This window comes from Lemur catta, chromosome 1 (assembly GCF_020740605.2).
Source record: "Lemur catta isolate mLemCat1 chromosome 1, mLemCat1.pri, whole genome shotgun sequence".
Classification (NCBI taxonomy): Eukaryota; Metazoa; Chordata; class Mammalia; order Primates; family Lemuridae; genus Lemur; species Lemur catta.
The window spans coordinates 105,631,876-105,649,608 of record NC_059128.1 but is presented as its reverse complement, the minus strand read 5'-3'; the positions used below and the strand labels follow the sequence as shown (position 1 = coordinate 105,649,608).

General features: G+C 60.1%; 1 protein-coding gene and 1 long non-coding RNA gene across 3 annotated transcripts in view; one reads left to right on the top strand and one right to left on the bottom strand.

The window, feature by feature from the left end:
• Nucleotides 1–13,745, top strand: part of TMEM266 (transmembrane protein 266) — a 44,381-nt gene extending 30,636 nt beyond the window's left edge. For both annotated transcript variants that reach the window (XM_045541936.1, XM_045541926.1), the window contains 3 exons: nucleotides 2,037–2,226; nucleotides 10,980–11,042; nucleotides 12,515–13,745. In XM_045541936.1, the coding sequence (XP_045397892.1) occupies nucleotides 2,037–2,226; nucleotides 10,980–11,042; nucleotides 12,515–13,110 (849 nt within the window). In that variant the 3' untranslated portion in view covers nucleotides 13,111–13,745. The remainder of the gene's footprint in view (nucleotides 1–2,036; nucleotides 2,227–10,979; nucleotides 11,043–12,514) is intronic.
• LOC123631882 overlaps nucleotides 1–17,733 on the bottom strand; it is a 33,709-nt gene that overhangs the window by 11,332 nt on the left and 4,644 nt on the right. The gene's annotated exons all lie outside the window — the stretch shown is intronic.

Here is a 17,733-nt window from a genome sequence, read left to right as displayed (position 1 = left end):
AAAAGAGGTTGGCTAAAAGTCTGCACACGTACTATTTGAAATCCTCAGCCCCGCTTCCAAATCCTGCACAGCCAAGAGACCAGGCCCCACCCTGCAAGGACCCTGCAAGTGTCCAAAGACTTGTCCTCTGGAGAGACTGAACCCGAGAGCTCTGCATGTGGGCGCTGGGTTGGGGAGGCCTGGGCAAGGGTACGGGGCTGAACTGAAAATGAGGATTAAGCGAAAGTCCTTCTCCCTAAAGATGAGACTCTCTGCCCTATTCCCCTGCCCTGCTCCCAGTACAGAGGAAACCAGGCAGGAAGCTGAAGGACTCTCTGGCAAACCTATATGGACCCGGAGACACACACGCTGAGAGGTTAACACTGACATTGGGAGGTTGTCCCATGCCAGGTTGCTGCCTGGCCACCCTAGTGTTAGTGAATGCTTTTAGCTGTGTGTCTTTTACTTTCATAAAAATAAAATTAAGAAAACATTAAAATAAATACACAAAAATATCAGAAGGTGGTGAGTGCGATGCGGAGAATTCAAATAGGTCGACGCAACTGAGTGCCTGGGGGGCTGCCTTGGGGGGGGGAGTCAGGGAAGGGCCCTCTGAGGAGGAGTCACCCTGTGATCTGGGACAGAGGGAGCAGCTGCAAAGTGGCCCTGAGACCAGCACACACTTGGTGTCTTTAAGGAGAACTGAGAAAGCTGGTGTCTGGAGGGCAGGGAGAGCAGGACCAGATTGTGCCCCTGCTTGCTAAGCCATGGGTAAGGGGTTGGGGCTGTCTCCCACGGGAGGTGGTAAAGCACTGAGGTGTATGGACGGGGTTTGATTTTGGTTTGAGAGAGTCCCTGTGACTCCTGCTGGGCCCCCATGGCAGAGGGAAGCTCTGGCTGTCGGGGTGGGAGCTGGCAGTGGAGGAGGGAAGTGGGTTAGGACTTGGAGGTGAGGCTGGACTTGGGGGGCTGATGGGATGTTGGGGTGAGGGAAAGAGAGGAAGCAGGGAGGTGATTACATTTTTTGGCTGCAGCCAAAGCGAGATGAAAGCGCCCGAGAAGCAGGTTTGGAGAGACGGTGAGGAGTCCTGTTTTGACTGAGTTGCGTTTGCAGCTCCCACAAACCAACTCCCTGGTGCCGTCACGTAGGCAGCTGGGGCAGTGTGACATTCCGGGGAGGGGTCTGGTCTCTAGATGTGAGTCGTAAGCAAGCGGGCAACGGCCTGGGTGGGGCGCCTGGGCGGCGGACCCACCTGGGCCCGTCCCCGCTCCCCGGTCAGAGCGGCGACGCGTGCGCGGGACGCTAGGTGGCGGGGCAGGCCTCCGTGCCGTCCCGCGTACTCCCCCGGGCCCACGTCCGGCAAAGCTCCCGAACCGCCATCTCGGCCGCTAGCCCAAGAGGCGTCTGGAAGCCTTTCCACGACGCTGTCCCCAGCAGAGTACACCAGAGTGAAAACGTGTGCAGTGCTTACAAAGCCCTTAGGAAGCGAACCCCATTTCGCAGATAAGGAGACCGCGGCCCGGGGCGGTGAAGGGACTTGCCCCGGCCACAGGGCCGGCAAGCCGCAGGGCCGGCACCGTCCTCCAGTCCGTGTGGGGGACAAGTGGGTGTCGCTGGGAGACACACGATCCAGGACAGCCAGCGGCGCGCGACGCCAGACGGGCTCCCCAGGCTGGTGGCGCGGGCCCAGGGCTCCGGGGTTCCTGTCCCCTGTCAGTCATCAGCGTACGGCGCCTAAAGAGCTTTCATTCTGTCACGCACCCCTGGGACCGCACTCCGGGCCTTGCCGCGCACCACGGCTGCGTCCCCCTCCACCACCCTCCGCGGGACGGGGCCACACTGCGAGGTACCGAGGCCCAGGCTCACGCTTTGTTACTGGGAAACGGGGGAAGGCCCCGCAAGGTGAAGCCCGCGCAGTTCGTGCGCTGCGAGGTTTCCGGGGAGCACGTTCCCGCCCCGACGCGCCGCGCCAGGAGCCGAGCGCCAGACGCGCCCCGACCTGGCCCCGCGGCCCCGGCGGACGGTCCCCGCGGCTGACGATCCCCTCTGCCCGCAGTTCGAGATCCGGCAGCTGCGCGCGCACCTGGCGCAGCAAGACCTGGACCTGGCGGCCGAGCGGGAAGCGGCGCTGCGGACCCCGCACGTGCTCAGCCAGCCGCGCAGCCGCTACAAGGTGGTGGAGGCCGGCGCGTGGGACGAGGAGACGGCGGCCGGGAGCGTGGTGGAGGAGCTGCGGCCCTCGCAAGGTGAGCCCCGCGCCCACCGACGGCGGCGCCCTGCGCCTCCTGTCCACTTTCCCCCCCAGGGCTCCAAGCAGAGGGGCTGCGGGGTTCCCTCCCGCGGTGCAGCGGCTCCTGGCGGGACCGCGCCCCTCGCCGTGCTGGGGAGCACACTTAGAGTCAGCCCTCGGGCCTGCCGTTCCGGCCCCGGGAGGGCGCATGTGCCCCGGCACAAACTAGAACTGACTTGTACCCATTTTGCGCCTCGTGCGCCTCACCTTCCCTGACCTCACGGCACCGGGTGGAGGAGCTGTGACTCCTACTTTGTGGATGAGGAAACAGACCTAGGCAGGCCGTCCAAAGGCACGTGGCTAACAAATGGCAGAGCCAGGCTTCAAGCCCAGGTCTGGGGCTTTCCTGCTGGATTGTCACCTACCCAGACAACAAGTCCAGGCCTTTCAGACAGTAGCGAGTTGATGGGACGATGCTGTTGGAGGCGATGTGGGCACCGGCCACAACCCCGGGCAGGGACTGTGGTGGTGTTTCTAGATTCAAACCCCAGCTCTTCTGTCCGCCCGCTTGGCCGGGGGATTAAGCTTTCTGGGCTTGGGTTTGCTAGCTATCAAGGGAAGGAAAGCACTGAGCCTTCTTCACAGGGTGGTTGTGTGGCTCAGAGGTTAAGAGAATTGCAGGGGGCCACACAGCCAGGAAATGATGGTGCTGGGCTTGGAACCTGGGCTGTGGAACCCCAATCCCCAGCTTGATCAAGGGGATACTTCACCATAGCCAGCCGTGTCCCCGGCCAGGGCAGTGAGGACAAGGCCAGGCAGGCTGAGCCAGTTGGGAGGCAAGAGGCCTGCGTTCCAGGCTCTTGGACTTGAGGCTTTGGTGTTCCCTTCTGTAAAATGGACTCACGGCGCCAGCTGTGTCTGGTGTGCGAAAGCTCTGCAGGCTGTGGACAGCCTCAGTTGTCTCTGGACCTCACGGGCTCCTCCTCAGCTCTGCCCCCATAGGTGCCCTTTGCCATCTGCCCCCTCCCACTACACAGGGCTCTTTCCACAATCGTTCACGTCACTCTTTGTCTTACTGCCTCTGCTGGTTCCTGTGTGCCTCAGGAAGAAGCCCAAGCCCCTTAGGGTGGCATATTAGTCTGCTAGTTATAAAGGCCCCAGTGACACTGGATTAGGGGTCCCCTGCTCCAGCATGACTTCGTCTTCACTGACACGTCCACAACCATCTCACTTCCAGATAAGGTCGCGTCCTGAGGTACTGGGGCTTCAGGCTTCAACATATGGATGGGGGGTGGGGACACAATTATTCAGCCCCTAACAGGTGGCATATAAGACCCCTGACAGTCCTGCCCCCAGCTGCTTCCCTGGCCTTGTCTCCTCCCACCCGTCTTGGCTGTCACTGTGGTGGAGCGGAGCAGCCTGTTGTGCGAGTGCCCAGTCTCTGAGCCCTTCCCGTGCTGTCCCCTGCCCCGCTGGAGCCCGTCGCAGGGTGAGCCCCCGGGTCACCACACCCTTCCCCACAACCTCGAGTGAACTCCCGCAGGCCCCGGTCCTGCCCAGCTGCCGGCCGTCTATGTGTGTTGATGTCAGCGGTTCTCCCCAGAACAAACGAGGCTCCCAGATATCACTCATTCCTGCGTGGGTCCCTGTGGCCCCGGGTCCTCTCTGAGAGCTCAGAGGCCACCTGGCAACAGCCCTCTCCAGAAACCCGCTCTTGGCTTTCAGCTCCCTAGGCTGAGGCTTGTGGAATCTGCCTTCTTATTCTTTTTGGAAGTTCTTCTGGAAGGCAGGAGCCGCTTTTGCCCACTGAGCCTTGCCTCCCAAGGATGGGAGGAGCTGGTTTACAGTCTTGTGGCCCCTCCTCGATGGAGCTTGGTGAGCACCAGGTACTGCTGCTGGGCTGTCCCTGCACGAGGTGCCTGGCTCTGCCCACAGTGCCAAGGAGCTGCATGCTGTGCCCTGGAGCTCATGCCTGCCCGGTGCCTTTTTTTTTTTTTTTTTGCAGCTCTGAGCCCTTCCGGCACCGTCACACTCTGCAGCAGCCCCTGTCTCTCCCATCAGGGTCCTGAGCTCTAGAGATGACAGCATGGCCCTTGCTCCCAGCCAATGACCTACAGACCCTGGACACCAGATGCCACATTTGGGCCCACAGGGAGCCAAGATCTGGGCTTGGAAGATCCACAACCAAACCAAGCCTTTAAAATAATCCCACACACTCTAGGAGTGCTGTGAAGCTCTGAGTCCCTGCCTGTCCCTGCTGCTCCTCCTCTCTCTGTATCTGTCCCCATTGTGGGCAACTTCCAGAAGGAGATGACAGAGAGGGCAGAAGGGAAAAAGCTGGGGTAGAGCCAAAAGCCACTCGGGAATCTATATCAGCCATGCATTTACCAGCTAGGGTGTCATGGGGGCCTAACTGTCCCCACTCACCCTCCTGGAAACTAGGGGAAGGCATGTCTGAACAAGGCAGGCTCAGGCCTCTCATAGAGGTGCCAAACATGCATCCTGGGAGCAGCTGCAAGTGTCCGTCCGTGCAGCCCTGGAGTTCCACCTGCCCTACTGTCTCCTCTGGGACATCCCCTGGTACCTCCCAGCTCTCTGGGTGCTGCCTGCGCCAGCCTATGCAGCCACCCACGCACAGCACAGCATGTCACAGCCAGCCCCAGACATCAACAGCAAGGCCAGTGCTCTGGGGCAGAGAGCAGAGCATGAGCGCCGAGAGGGGCACACATGATTCACAGCCTCGAGTGGTCCAGGGACACAGGGCTTCCCCCAGCCCATCTCTCCTTGACCAGGAGCTGTGTCCAGGGAGGGATTGTCATGACATTAGAAATTATGGCTGAACAAGCTAGGGCTACTCTGGGCCACTCTGGAGATTAAGAAAGGGCAGCGTTTGTTGCTAACTATGACCTTCAGGCCAGCGGGGCCTCAGGCCCCCCTCGTGGGCAGTAGGGCAGAGAAAATCCCAGGATTAAACCTGCAGACAGGAGCGATGAGTCATGGGGGAGGGGCAGCGTCTGGCTGGGTGGGGGGAGGGCGGCCTCGAGGGCAGGGGTGCCAGCCCCAGCCCCACAAGGAGGAAGCTGCAGTCTCAACAGTTGCCAGCGGGTCACAGACAACGCTGACTGGCTTCTGTTTAGACTTGCTCTAGCACAAATCATTTTTAAAACCTGGGCTGCAAAGTTCCAGGCTTTGGGGCCTGCCAAGTTCACGGTGCCCCTGTGTAGTCATTAATACTTCTCTCCCGAATTTATTAGTTTTAAAGCTCGCCCATAACTTGTGAATTACAGCCCCTGGCGGGAGTGCCATGGATTTCACCATATATCACAGGGAGCCTAAGTGTCCCCCCACGCTGCTGCAGCCTCCAGAGACACTGCCACAGAGGTGCTCCCGGCCAGCCTGCTCTGCACCTTCCCTCTGCCAAGCAGCAGTGGGGGCGGGAGCTGAGCTGGCACCGGGGTTTGCCCTTGGAGAGGAAAGCGCCTGGGTGCTCTTGGAGGCAAGGCACCTCCACTGGCTTCCAGATGTGTGTGCCTGACCCACCCGGGGCCCCCAGAAGCCCCAGGGCTGTAGGACTAGACCTGCGAGAGCCTCATGCAAAGCAGCATTTGAAGCAACCAGAGGGTTTAGGACTCAGGTCTATGTTTCAATCTCAACTTGGCCTTGAACAAGTTACTTAACCTCTCTGATCAGAGCTGGCTTCACTGACACCTCACCTGAGTGGTCTCAGAGGCTCTGAGCTTGGGTCAATGCTCTGCTGTCATCCTCTTGAGATTCTTAATACTTTTGAACAAGGGGCCTATAAATTATGTAGCTGGTCCTGTCCCTGAGCCCCAGTGTTCCCAAAATGAGAACAGTAGCAGAGTTCTTCACAGCAATGGAGTGGGCATTCAGTCGTATGTTCAGCTCTCATGCCTGGTATACAGTAGGTGCTCAGTGAAGATTAGTGTCCTCCCTTGATGAGGGCTGCCAAGCCATGGAGCAGGAAGTTGGGCTTTGTGAGCAAAAGCCCCAAACTAGGAATCAGGACACCCCCAGGGGCGTTGGGGCCTGGGTCTGTACGGGATGTGGGGTTGGGTCTCCTCACCCCCCATCCTGGCCTGGCCCTGCCGACTCCCTGCCCCCGTCTCTGCGCCTCTGCCTCCTGGGCAGATCGGGGGCTCTGCCTAAGGGGCAAAACCCACATAATGAGTGTTGCCACTGCTGCACTTGAAGGGCTTTAGGAGGATTAGTCAGGTTGGGTTTGCAAAGTGCTCACACCCGGAAAGAAAGGCACAGGGCAGCAGAGAGCAGCTGCCATGGAAACCACCCAAGACACTGGGGCCAGGGGTTCAGAGAGGTGAGGGATGGAGGGATGGCCCCGGGCTAGACATGCATTATCTCAGCGAGTCTTTACAGCTCACTGCAGAGTAGGTGTTTGTTATCCCTACTTCGTGGGTGAGGAATCTGAAGCTCAGAGTGGCTAAGGGATTTGCCTAAGACCACACAGCAAGTGGCCTGCAGAGCGGCGATTGGGGCCTTGTCTGTGCCCATTCTTTGTTCAGCCCCTCCAGGGCTGCAGGGCGCAGTCCCCTCTGGGTTGCTTCCTACACGTCCCTAGGGCTCCTCGGGGCTGAATCAGAAACAAACCCCAGGGGCAGGGGGTTATTCGTAGGTGGAAAGTGGGCAGCCCTGTGTGAGGCCAACCGGTGGCCTATTCCCAGCCACGGCCTAGCTCCCAGACTCCAAGCAGTCACCAGTCTGTCTGTGGGAAGTACCCAGGAGGGGAGTGACACCGCATGCTGAGCAGCACAGAGCATCATGTCACGGCCCTGTGGCTGCCCCCTCCAGGGAGGGGTGGAGGCTGGGAGGTCCCACAGGCCCCTGACCCAGCCACGGTCTTCTGTCCAGTCCCCCCACATGGCACCTGGCATATGCCAAGACCAAGTACCTGGGAGACTCAGTGAGCAAAATGTGGCTCCTGCCCTCAAAGGCTGGGGAGCCCCTCTGTGGGTGGGGACAGAACCCCAGCCCAAGGGGTCAGTTCTGGGAGAGGGTCCCCGGCCTGCGCGAGGCAGAGAGCCGGCAGCCGTGTCAGCGCTGCAGGCCCCACCCTCAGATCGGCACTGCAGAGCTCACTCCGAGGCCTGTGTGGGTGCAGGTCTAGAACAGAGGGAGCAAGTACAGACTGGACAGGCTGCCCGTGGCCACCTGGGGACCTCAGCTCTGCGTCAGGCACGTCCCGGGAATAAGCACTCCCGTTCCCTAAACCCACAGGCAGGACGAGAGTCCGAAGGAGAAACCACAAGGCCCACCCTAAGGCTGGGTGCAGGACCACAGCAGAGAGGGGTCAGCGGTCCCTTGCCTGGTCACAGACTTGAAGTCAGGTTGTTGGCAAGAAAGAGGCACCGAGAAGTGACAGGGTCCCCGCCTGGGTGGGCAGGAGAACCAGCCACCACAGTGGAGGATGTGGGCGGAGGACAGAGACGCTGGGCTCTGTTCTGGACATGTCGAGTCCGAGGGGCCGCAGCCCATCCAGGAGGAGTCGGGGTGGTCGGCCAGACTGACCAGAAGCTCAGAGAGCTGTCTGGGCTGAAGGTCACCCGGCCTAGGTAATTTTTATCAACAGCTTGGGTACACAGAGATAGGAGAGACATCTAACACCTTAGCAGACAGAAGCGAGATGCAGAATGCAGCAGCCTGCACCCCTGGGCTGAAACCAACAAGCTGACCTTTGCCCAGGATCATGGGCCCTCCTGGGGGGTTACCTGAGTACAGGGTGGTGGAAGCCTGTCCTAGCCTGGCTCCTGCAGAGAAGACCTGGGCGTCTGCGCTGGTCACAGGCTTGGTGGCAGCAGCGAGGGCCGGGTGTGCAGCACACGCGGAGGATGTTAGGCCGCATGAGGGGCTTGATCACACCTGACCGGGGAGGAGCTGTCTATTGGATAATGACGGCCTTGCGGGGCAGCGGTGGGAACTGAAGCAGATCCGTGTGTGAAGTGCCGACCCCTTGGTCTGGAGCTTTGACAGTGAATACTAGGTCCTTCCCTCCCTCTCCTCCCATCTGGTCACATCTGGAGCCCACAGTGAAGCCTTCAGCGTGGGAGGGCTGAGACCAGGAGGGGTAGGGAAGGGACAGGGCTCGGGAGACTTCTCAGGAGGATGTGAGGGCCTTTGCGAGTGTTGGAAGGTCTGTCCTATAGCCTGTGAGTAGAAATGGGCCTCTCCTTGGTACCTTGTACATTGTAGGCACTTCTTTTTTTTTTTTTTTTTTGAGACAGAGTCTCACTTTGTTGCCCGGGCTAGAGTGAGTGCCGTGGCGTCAGCCTAGCTCACAGCAACCTCAAACTCCTGGGCTCAAGCAATCCTCCTGCCTCAGCCTCCCGAGTAGCTGGGACTACAGGCATGCGCCACCATGCCCGGCTAATTTTTTCTCTATATATATTTTTAGTTGTCCATATAATTTATGTCTATTTTTTTTAGTAGAGACGGGGTCTTGCTCAGGCTGGTCTCAAACTCCTGACCTCGAGTGATCCACCCGCCTCGGCCTCCTGGAGGGCTAGGATTACAGGCGTGAGCCACTGCGCCCGGCCTGTAGGCACTTCTTGATTCAATGGAGACTGGCTGTTTGACCAAGGCCCAGCCTGTGCTCCCTGGAGGCAGGGACTCCCAGCTCAGTGCTCGCAGAGGGTCAGACACGCTGTGACCCTCCTGAGCACATGTGAGTGGGGAGCAGCCCAGCAGCGGCTGGCCAGAGCCCCCTTCCCCAGGGGCGTGCTGGTGAGTGGACAGAGCCCCCTGGCTCCTGCACAGGTGCTAGGGGATGGTCCAGATGCCTCTGTCCCTTCTCACTCCACTGCAACTCTGTCAGCTCTTAGACCTTCAGAGCCATCCAGTCTGGCCACATCATGATCTGTAAGAGCCTTGCCGGCGCCCTCGTGGGACAGATGAGGAAACTGAGGCCCAGAGAAGGGATGTGGCCTGCTCAGGCTCCCTTGGCAGCACTAGGACAAGAACCCAGGGCCTGGGACTTTCTTATTCACATGGCCCCCTCCTGTGAGTGGCAGTTTGGGATAAAGTTTCATGGCTCTGTGGACACTTTAGCTGAGCTCATGGTCCTGCCCACGTCTTGGGGGCCAGCAGGTGTGGTCTCAGGATAAACCGAGGTAAGGGACCAGAGCCTTCCTCCTGGTGGTCCTGTGCCTCCAGCTTGCAGGGCGCAGCCACCCCCGGCTTCCCAGCATTGGCAGGGCCGTGGAGGCCACGGAGACGCGTTACGGGCTGATGGAGGAGCAGGGCCTGGAGCCAGCCCGGCCCCTCCCCGAGCTCCAGCATTAGTGCACAACATGCCTCTGACCGCAGGCAGTTAAAGATCAGAAGAGGCCAAAAAAGCTTTTAAGAGCCGGGCCTCCATGAATGCTGCCACTCAGCCTCCCAGTGTCAGGGCAGGTTGGCTTCTGCCACTCCCAGGTGTGCCCCAGAGGGGCCTCAGAACCCTGGGCCTGGTCACCTGCAGACCCGGCTCCTCAGAGAAGCCCCCGAGGGTGCAGGCTCTGGGGACAGCCCTGAAGCACCTCCCCAGACTCCCACTACGGTCCGCCGGCCCTGGTGCATTGCAGGCCTTCTGTGTGCCTGACCCTGCTCCAGGAATCGGACACGCGTTAGCTTGTTCAGTCTCCGTCACAACCCCGGGGACTGGGTATCCTTCTCCCCATTTTACAGGCAAGGGGACGGAGGCTCAGAGAGGGCCAGTTAGCTAATATGTGGTGCGGCTGGGGTTTGAAGTCAGGTCTGATTCCACTACCCGCCATGACCCTGGGACCCAGCCTGACATGCTGGCAAACTGAGCTGAGTGCCCTCATCCTGTCACTGTCCCAGCCATGCCAGGACCCTTCTAGTTATTACCTGCCCCGTCCCTCCCTCTTTCCCCTCCGGCGCCTCCCACCCGCTCAGGGCCTGGGTAGTCTCTGGTGTCCTGCCTGAAGTCTGGCCCCTTCCAAACCACTCTCCCCATGACCTTGGAAGTGACCTCTCCCAAGCACACCTGACCATGGTCAGACCTTCCTGTGGCTCCTCACTGCCCGTGGGACAAGGCCAAGCTCCTTAGGATGGTTTTTGGGGTCTCTTGTCACCTGTGTTTCCTCCCACTCTCAGACCGCTCTGAACATCCACCCCCCCCACTCCCTCCCCTCAGGGTGATGAACCACTGTTTCCTTAGGACCCTGTTCCCATGTTGTCCCCTTGATCCGGACAGCTCTTCACCTCCTGTTCTGTCATTTTTCAATAACTACGCGCTGAGCACCCACTGTGTGCAGGAGCTGTGTGAGTGGTGGGGATCCCCAGCCCCCGGCCCACCCCTGTGCTGCACGGAAGAAGGGGCTGCTGTCCCTGACTGACGCGTCAGCCTGTGGCTGGCTGTGTGTTCCCACACATGGGACTGCGGGAGGGGCAGTGTTTCCTGTGACCTTGAGAACCTCAGGCGGATTCACACTCAGGCCTGTTCCGCACCCCTCGTCTCAGAGCTGAGCGCAGAGAAGGAAGGGGCCCTGTCCAGCTCAGGTGTCGAGGCAGAAGCGTCATCAGAACATGGATTCCCTGGTACCCAGGGCTGTCCCAGCAGGCCCTGGGGCAGATGAGGCCTGGTCCCCAGGGAGATCTAGAGGGCTTCTGTGAGACACGTGCCTCTTCTCATGGCCATGGGGGCAGGGACTGCAGTATTGGGGGTGGAGCATGAACTTGCCACAGCCCCTGCCCCTTGGACTCACTCACCCTTCTCTGTCCCCACCTCCGTAGAAGCCGCGGTCAAAGATGACATGAACAGCTACATCAGTCAGTACTACAATGGGCCCAGCAGTGGTAAGTCTGGGCCAGAGGCTGTTCTGCAGGTACCAGAACCTCTGTGCAGCCCCACAATACACACGACCCTAGCCACCCCTAAACCCAAGGGTAGGGGCTCCTCGGCCTGGCTTCAGAGAGCACAGCATGCCCGTTTCCTGGTGCCCGTGAACCACAGCTGCGGGCAGAGCTGAGGCTGAGATGCAAATGCCAGCACTGGAGCTGGGGACACCGGGGGGCCAAGCCTGCAGGGGGCCTGCAGGGACCCTCTGTGGTCACCAGTAAGAGCTGCACGTGGCACCCTGAAACGGGAAGCGGCTTGGAATCCAGAGCTCAAAGTGGCCTCAGTGTCCCCAGCCTGAGGCTGAGGTGGCAGCAGCACCCCTGGGCTTGAGCAGCGGCAGGGTCGGGCAGGTCCTTGCCTGCTATTTCGTTCTCATATTTGACAAAGTCTCAGGGAAGCCTGGTGGCTTTTACTTACAGGAAATACAGAATTTTAAAATAACACCTGGTCCTTCAGGGTCCTGTTTCTCCATAGCTGATGTCTTAAGCCTTGAGTTTGGATTTCACAGCCCCCAAATCCTTTTAGGCTCCATTGTAAGGCTAGAGTATGATGTTGGGTGACATGTATAACGTATTTGAACTTTCCCTTTCCTGCACTTCGGCCCCCTAAGCCCCCTTCTCTCTTCTCCCCAAGCCTCGTCCAATCTGCTGGTTTCAAAGACCAACATGTCCAGCCCCGGCCTCTGTCCCAGTCCCCTCCCCCACACTGCACCCACTGTTCAGCCCCCTGGTACATCTCACCTAGAGATGTCCTCTGTCTGCCCCGAGATGCATCCTCAGAGGCCACTCAGTCTTGCGAGGGCCAGACTCTGGTCACTCCACCTCACTCCCACACCAGCCTGTCTAGAACTCTGAAGAACTCCTTGGACCGTGAGACCCACCAAGCAACTCCTCCGACCATGAAATCCTTGTCTAGGCAAGAAACATGGTGCTTCCTGAGTTAGGATGGGCTAGGGTAGCCCCCCTGGCAAATAGCCCTGCACCTCTGTGGTTTAAACAGCCACAGAGCCCACAGCAGGTCGGCTGGGGGCTCTGCTCCCGGGTCATCATGTCACTCCAGCACCCGAGGACAGAGCAGCCGCCATCTCTTCTGGAACATGGTTGGCTGCCAGGGCAAGGCACCAGCTGGCTCATAAAGCCTCCATCCAGAAGTGCCACAGGTCACTTCTCATGGGTGACTGGCCAAAGCATGTCACAGGTCCACACTTGAGTTCAACATGATGGGGACACACGGTCCTCCCTGTGGGCAGGGTGGTGGGTATTGGGGAACTGGGACCCCTCCACCAGGCATGCCCTCCCACAGCCTGTGCCCACCCACTGCTGCCACCCAGCCCGTCTCCCACACCTGGTTGGGTTCAGACCCGCCCTCTTCAGGGTCTGCCAGGGCGTGGCAGAGGGTGACGTGTGACCAGGATCTCTCCTTCTTTCAGACAGTGGTGTCCCAGAGCCAGCTGTGTGCGTGGTCACCACGGCTGCCATAGACGTCCACCAGCCCAACATCTCCTCGGACCTCTTCTCACTCGATGTGCCCCTGAAGCTTGGTGGCAATGGCACCTGTGCTAGTGCCACCTCGGAGAGCGCCTCCCGCTCCACCCACAGCTCGGCCACCCGGGCGCAGAGCGACAGCAGCCAGACACTGGGCTCCTCCACGGACTGCAGCACTGCCCACGGGGAGCCTTCCTCTGAGCCCGGCCCCTCGCCCCTGCCCCTGCTGCTGCCACCCCAGCAGCAGATGGCGGGGGCCACAGTCCAGGACCTGCTGTCCTCCCTGTCAGAGGACCCCTGCCCCTCCCAGAGGGCCTTGGACCCAGCCCCCCTCGCCCGGCCCAGCCCAGCGGGCTCGGCCCAGACCAGCCCCGAGCTGGAGCACAGGGTGAGTGTGTTCAGCCAGAAGAGCCAGGAGGGCTTCCCCGTCTTTCAGACCAGGCCCGCCATCCACTTCCAGCCCGCGGCCCCCGCGCGGGAGGAGAAGTTCAGATCTTTGGAATCCAAAGAGCAGAAGTTGCACAGGGTCCCTGAGGCCTAGAGCCTCCGGTGGGTGGGGTGGGAGGAGGGAGACAGCCATCTCAAAGCTCTCCTGGGACCCTGGAGGCCACCAAGGGCCACATGCGGGGCCCAGGAGCCCGCCTGGCCTCCCTCAGGGTGCTGCCTGCCTCCAGGGAGGTGACGCCGGGCCAGGAGGCCACACGCCTCAGACCTCAAAGCCCAGAGCTGGCGCCTCCCCTCGCCCTGCGCAGGGGAGGGTGGTGCTTGTGGCTGCATTTCCTTTTTAACCATTTTTACAAAAACCAGCCTGTGGCCCAGCTTCAGCAGGGTAGAGTGTGGGGGCCCGCTCAGCCTCTTCCGTTGCCTTCGTTCCTGACGCCCACCCCGGACCCTCGGGAACAGCACTGTGAGCAGGGGCCGCGCGGCCCCACCCAAGCCGCCCTTCCCAGGAATCCTGGGTGGAGCCGACACTCACACGGAGACCACCATCTGAGCCTACTTCACTTGTCCTCATTCTCTCATTTCGGCATGGGCGTTTCTGTCTTTTCAAGACAAATCTAGTTTTCACCTTCACGGGACCTAAAGGGATGGGTCTGGGGCGGGGTGGCGGGGGGAGGGGCGGGGACAACCATTTTCCAACCGTAGCTTTAATAATAAAAACCAGCTGCACCGAGACTTCAGTTGGCAGAGGTTTTCCTTTGGTTGCTAGCCCCGGGGAAGTGTCCAGAGTGGCTCACTGGGGTCTCGGGGGGCCTAGTGCGTGCCCACCCAGGTAGCCCGGACCCCTTTCTGGCGGCCCAGGGCCTTTACAGAGTGGAGGAGCCCAGGCCCCAGGGCAGGAAGCTCTCAGACGCCCGGCTGTGTGACCCTGGACTGGTCCGTTCCCCTCCCCAGTCTCCCCACCAAAATGGCGCTCATAATTCTGCCTTCCTCCCTGACCTGGAGCCCCATCCCGCAGGGACCTCAAACTCTGCAGGTCCAAAGCCGAGTTCAGCCCCTCGCCCACGGCCTGCTCTTCCTCCCGGGTTTCCAGCCAGGGCACCACCACCCACCCCGATAGGAACGTGTGGGCATCACTGGCTCCCTCCTCATTCCTCTTGCGCAGCCAGGAATCCTGGCCATTCTACCCTCCAGATCGCCTGTCCCCGCCCCCGTCACAGCCTCGCTAAGGCCCAGGCCCCTGGCTGGGCTGGACCACTGCGGCCTCCTCTTTGGCTCGGCCTCGGTTTCACCCTTCTCCCGTACGGGCCTCTTCCCAGGCCACTAAGCCTGGTCTCCCATTGCTCAGCATCCTTCAAGGGGTTTCGTGTTTGTGACCCTTGTGTTTTCTTTGGTATGAGGGGAAGGACAGACTTGGTGTTTTTAAGGGCTCCCACTGCCTCAAGAGAACTGAGTGACGCTGACAGCCCCCTCCACCCGCCACGGCTTCTTTCCCATCTGTCCTTCCTCCATCCTAGTCCCGGTTCCTCTCACTGTGCGGGGGTCCTGCCTGCCCTCACCGGGAGGCCCGGGATCCTCAGGCGTCCTGTGGCCCCTCGGCCTCGCCCTGACAATGCAGCAGTCCTACGCTGGGCCCGAGTCAGCTTCCCAGCCTGCATCTCCTACCGGTCCTCAAGAGCACTAGGACCCCAGAGCCCTGCACGGGGCACAGGCCTGGGCACAGAGCTGCTTGGGAAAGATGGCTGAATGGAAGAAAAGGAGAGAAATGACCATGTGCAGGCCAAGAGCACCCTCCCGATTCATGGGGAGAAGGGCGGTGGTCAAAAGGTGTTAGAGGCAACAGAATCCAGTTGATGTGTAATCGGAACACCTGCCCAGGGGAAGCCTGGTGTGTAAAGGACAAGAGCAGCCGTGCTCGGGCGTCCTGGGTCACAGCTTCTGTCACTGAGCACTCTGCGAAGGCCCCTACACACGTGGGCACCTTTAATCCTCCCAGTGACACTGCGAGGCAGGTATCACCAGCCCCATGTTGTAGGTGGAGAACCTGAGGCTCAGAGAGCTTGGAGAAGCTCCCGAGGTCAAACACTACTAACAGGAGAGGCCCTGGAACTTGAGCCTAGACCCGCCCCGCTCCGTGCCAGGCACTTGGCTTCCGGGGTTTAGAGTTTTTGGAAGCAAAGTGGTCACTTGGCTTTTGCCACTTGATGGGCTAGAGGGTGTTAACATGGGTTGTAATCTGCAAGGCAGGAGCCGGTGGGGTCAGTAACCAGCGATCTCCACCCACTGGACTGGAAACAGCCGCCGTCCTCAGCCAGGCCCAGCCAGCTGACTGCCTGGCCCTGTCCCCTGAGCTCCTCTGGCCCCCGCTCTTGGGCTGCTGCTGCTACGGTGCCACAGGGAAGCTGCAAGCCCCAGTGCTGGTCAGCACTCGCGTCTGCTGGGGACGGGACAGGGACAGGGACAGGACAGGCAGGAAAGCAATGGGGTAAGATGCCAGGCAAGCGGGTCCTACTCTGCCTCAGTTTCCCCCTCTGGAAAATGGGTCTACAGAAGAGCTCTGCTTTTGTTTTGTTTTGTTCCACTTTTAAATGAAGTGGAGTATTTCCAAATGGCTGTGAGGTGAAATCCTGCCTGAGCACTCACTGTTGCCTACACGCTGTGTCAGGACTGCCGCACGAGGAGATGGCCGTGGGCACAGAGGTAACAGGTAGTCCCTGCCTCTCCGAGTGGAGTCCACCAGGGTCCCGCGCGAGAGGTGCACACAGACAGGGGAAGCTGCTTAACCGCCTGGGGACACCTGAAGGCCTCACAGCGGAGGACACCTTTACAGGGGACTTAAAAAGTATATCAGAATCAGCCCCTATATTTGTTGTGTGGGAGAAGAGAGCAGTTTTTATGGGGGCGGTTTCAACACTGGCTACAAAATCGACCCGCTCCTGGAAAGTGTGAGCAGGGAATTTTAGATTCGTCGCCTTGACTTCAAGTCAGCTGTTAGACCATTGCTCAGAAGCAAACAGAGGTGTCAGGTGGAGGTGGCAGGACAACAGTGCAAGCAGAGGAACAGCAGTGTGCTAAAGAGGCCTGTTTGGGAACAGAAAGTTCAGTGTTAGGAACAGGATGGCAGGGGCTGGGGGAGGTCACTTTGGGGGCAACCCAGAAAAAGACGAGTGGGGCTGGGTCATTCGTCCTTGAAGAGAGAAGGCGCTATGGAAGGGCTCTCGGCAGAGCCTTCTAGCAGTTGCAGAGGAATGACCAGGGGGAGGCCCTGTGTCCACAGGAGAAGGAACAAGATTGCCCACGGGGGACAGGATGAAGGCGGACAGGTGGCTGAGCCGCTGGGGAGACCTGGCGGGACTTGGCACCCCCTGGATGTAGGGTGAAGGGGAGGAGAGCATCGGAGGGAAGAGAGGCTGCCAAGTCGGGTCTGGGCGCCTGAGACACGGTGGGATGCCAGGTGGCTGTGCCTGGCGCCAAGAGCACGTACGTGGGGCAGAGAACACGGCGGTTCTTTCCTCCACCCAGTGCCCTTCCTCCGGGTGGAGGGCGGAGGCCTCAGTCACACCCCACCCCACCGCAGGCCCTTGGGGCGGGTGGGTCCTCAGGCCTGGAGTGCAGGAGATGGAGGTAAAAGCTCCAGCTTTCATGGCTCCCCAGGGCGCCGCAGCCCGGCGTTATGGCGGCAGCTGGGGCCCTGGAGGGGGAGCCGGCGCTCAGGAGGTCTGCAGCTCTGGGAAAGGGCCCCCTGCTCTCCCGCCCTTTCGGAGAGCCCACTCTGGTGGCCCAGGGGAGCCGTCTGGGGCTCTCCCGGAAGGGAGGAGGGTCTGATAACAGCCGCTGCGTCCGGCTAGCTAACAAGAGAGGCTAATGGCAACCGTGGCTCCATCAACTCAGCTGCTCTTCCCAGGCTTCCCTCTCTACCACAGCACCCCAAAGTAGCTCCATCTTCCTCAATTCCCCAAGAGAAAACGGAGGCACAGGATGACTAATGAAACGACCTGCCCAAGGGCACGCAGCTAACTAATCAACTGTAGTGGCAGGATTCAAACCCAGGTCTGTGTGGGTTAGAAGCCGTGCTGGGTATGGTGACATGGGCTGCCTGGAATCAAACCAGGTGCCACAAGGAGAGCCAGAGATAGAAACCAGGACTCCAGCCCCACGGCCCCTTGGGGCTCTGCAGCCCTGTGGCCCCACTGCTCAGCCTTGCCGCAGCTCCTGCCAGAGGTGCCAGCCCGGCATGCCAAACCTGGCAGCAAGGACAGCAAGACTCAGAGCCAGCGGTGCTGGTGGCCAGACCGCAGAGGGTTAAGCCAGAGCCCTGCAGCTCTGGTCAGAAGCCCACCCAGGACTGGGGAGCTGTAAGGCCTTCCCAGAGGGGCACCACTGGTCCCTCTCCAGCCAGCCCTGGGCAAGACTGGGCTTTTCAGGTCAAGTCCTACAGACTAGGGGGTGGTGGGGGTCACAGATCCTGTATGGTTAGGGACTAGTGGCTGTTGGGGTAGTTTAGAAATGTTGGGGTGACCTAGGGATATTGCAATAGGGATATCCCTAGGTCACCCCAACATTTCTAAACTACCCCAACAGTGGTCTGGAATTCTCTTCAGTATGGTGGGACGTCCATCTGACCCTCAACTCATGAACCCCGTTCTCGCTCCAAGACAGCTATTGACTGAAGCCAGAGTCAAGAGACCAAGGCTCCTCCTGTCCTGGTGCTGCCGCCAAGCTC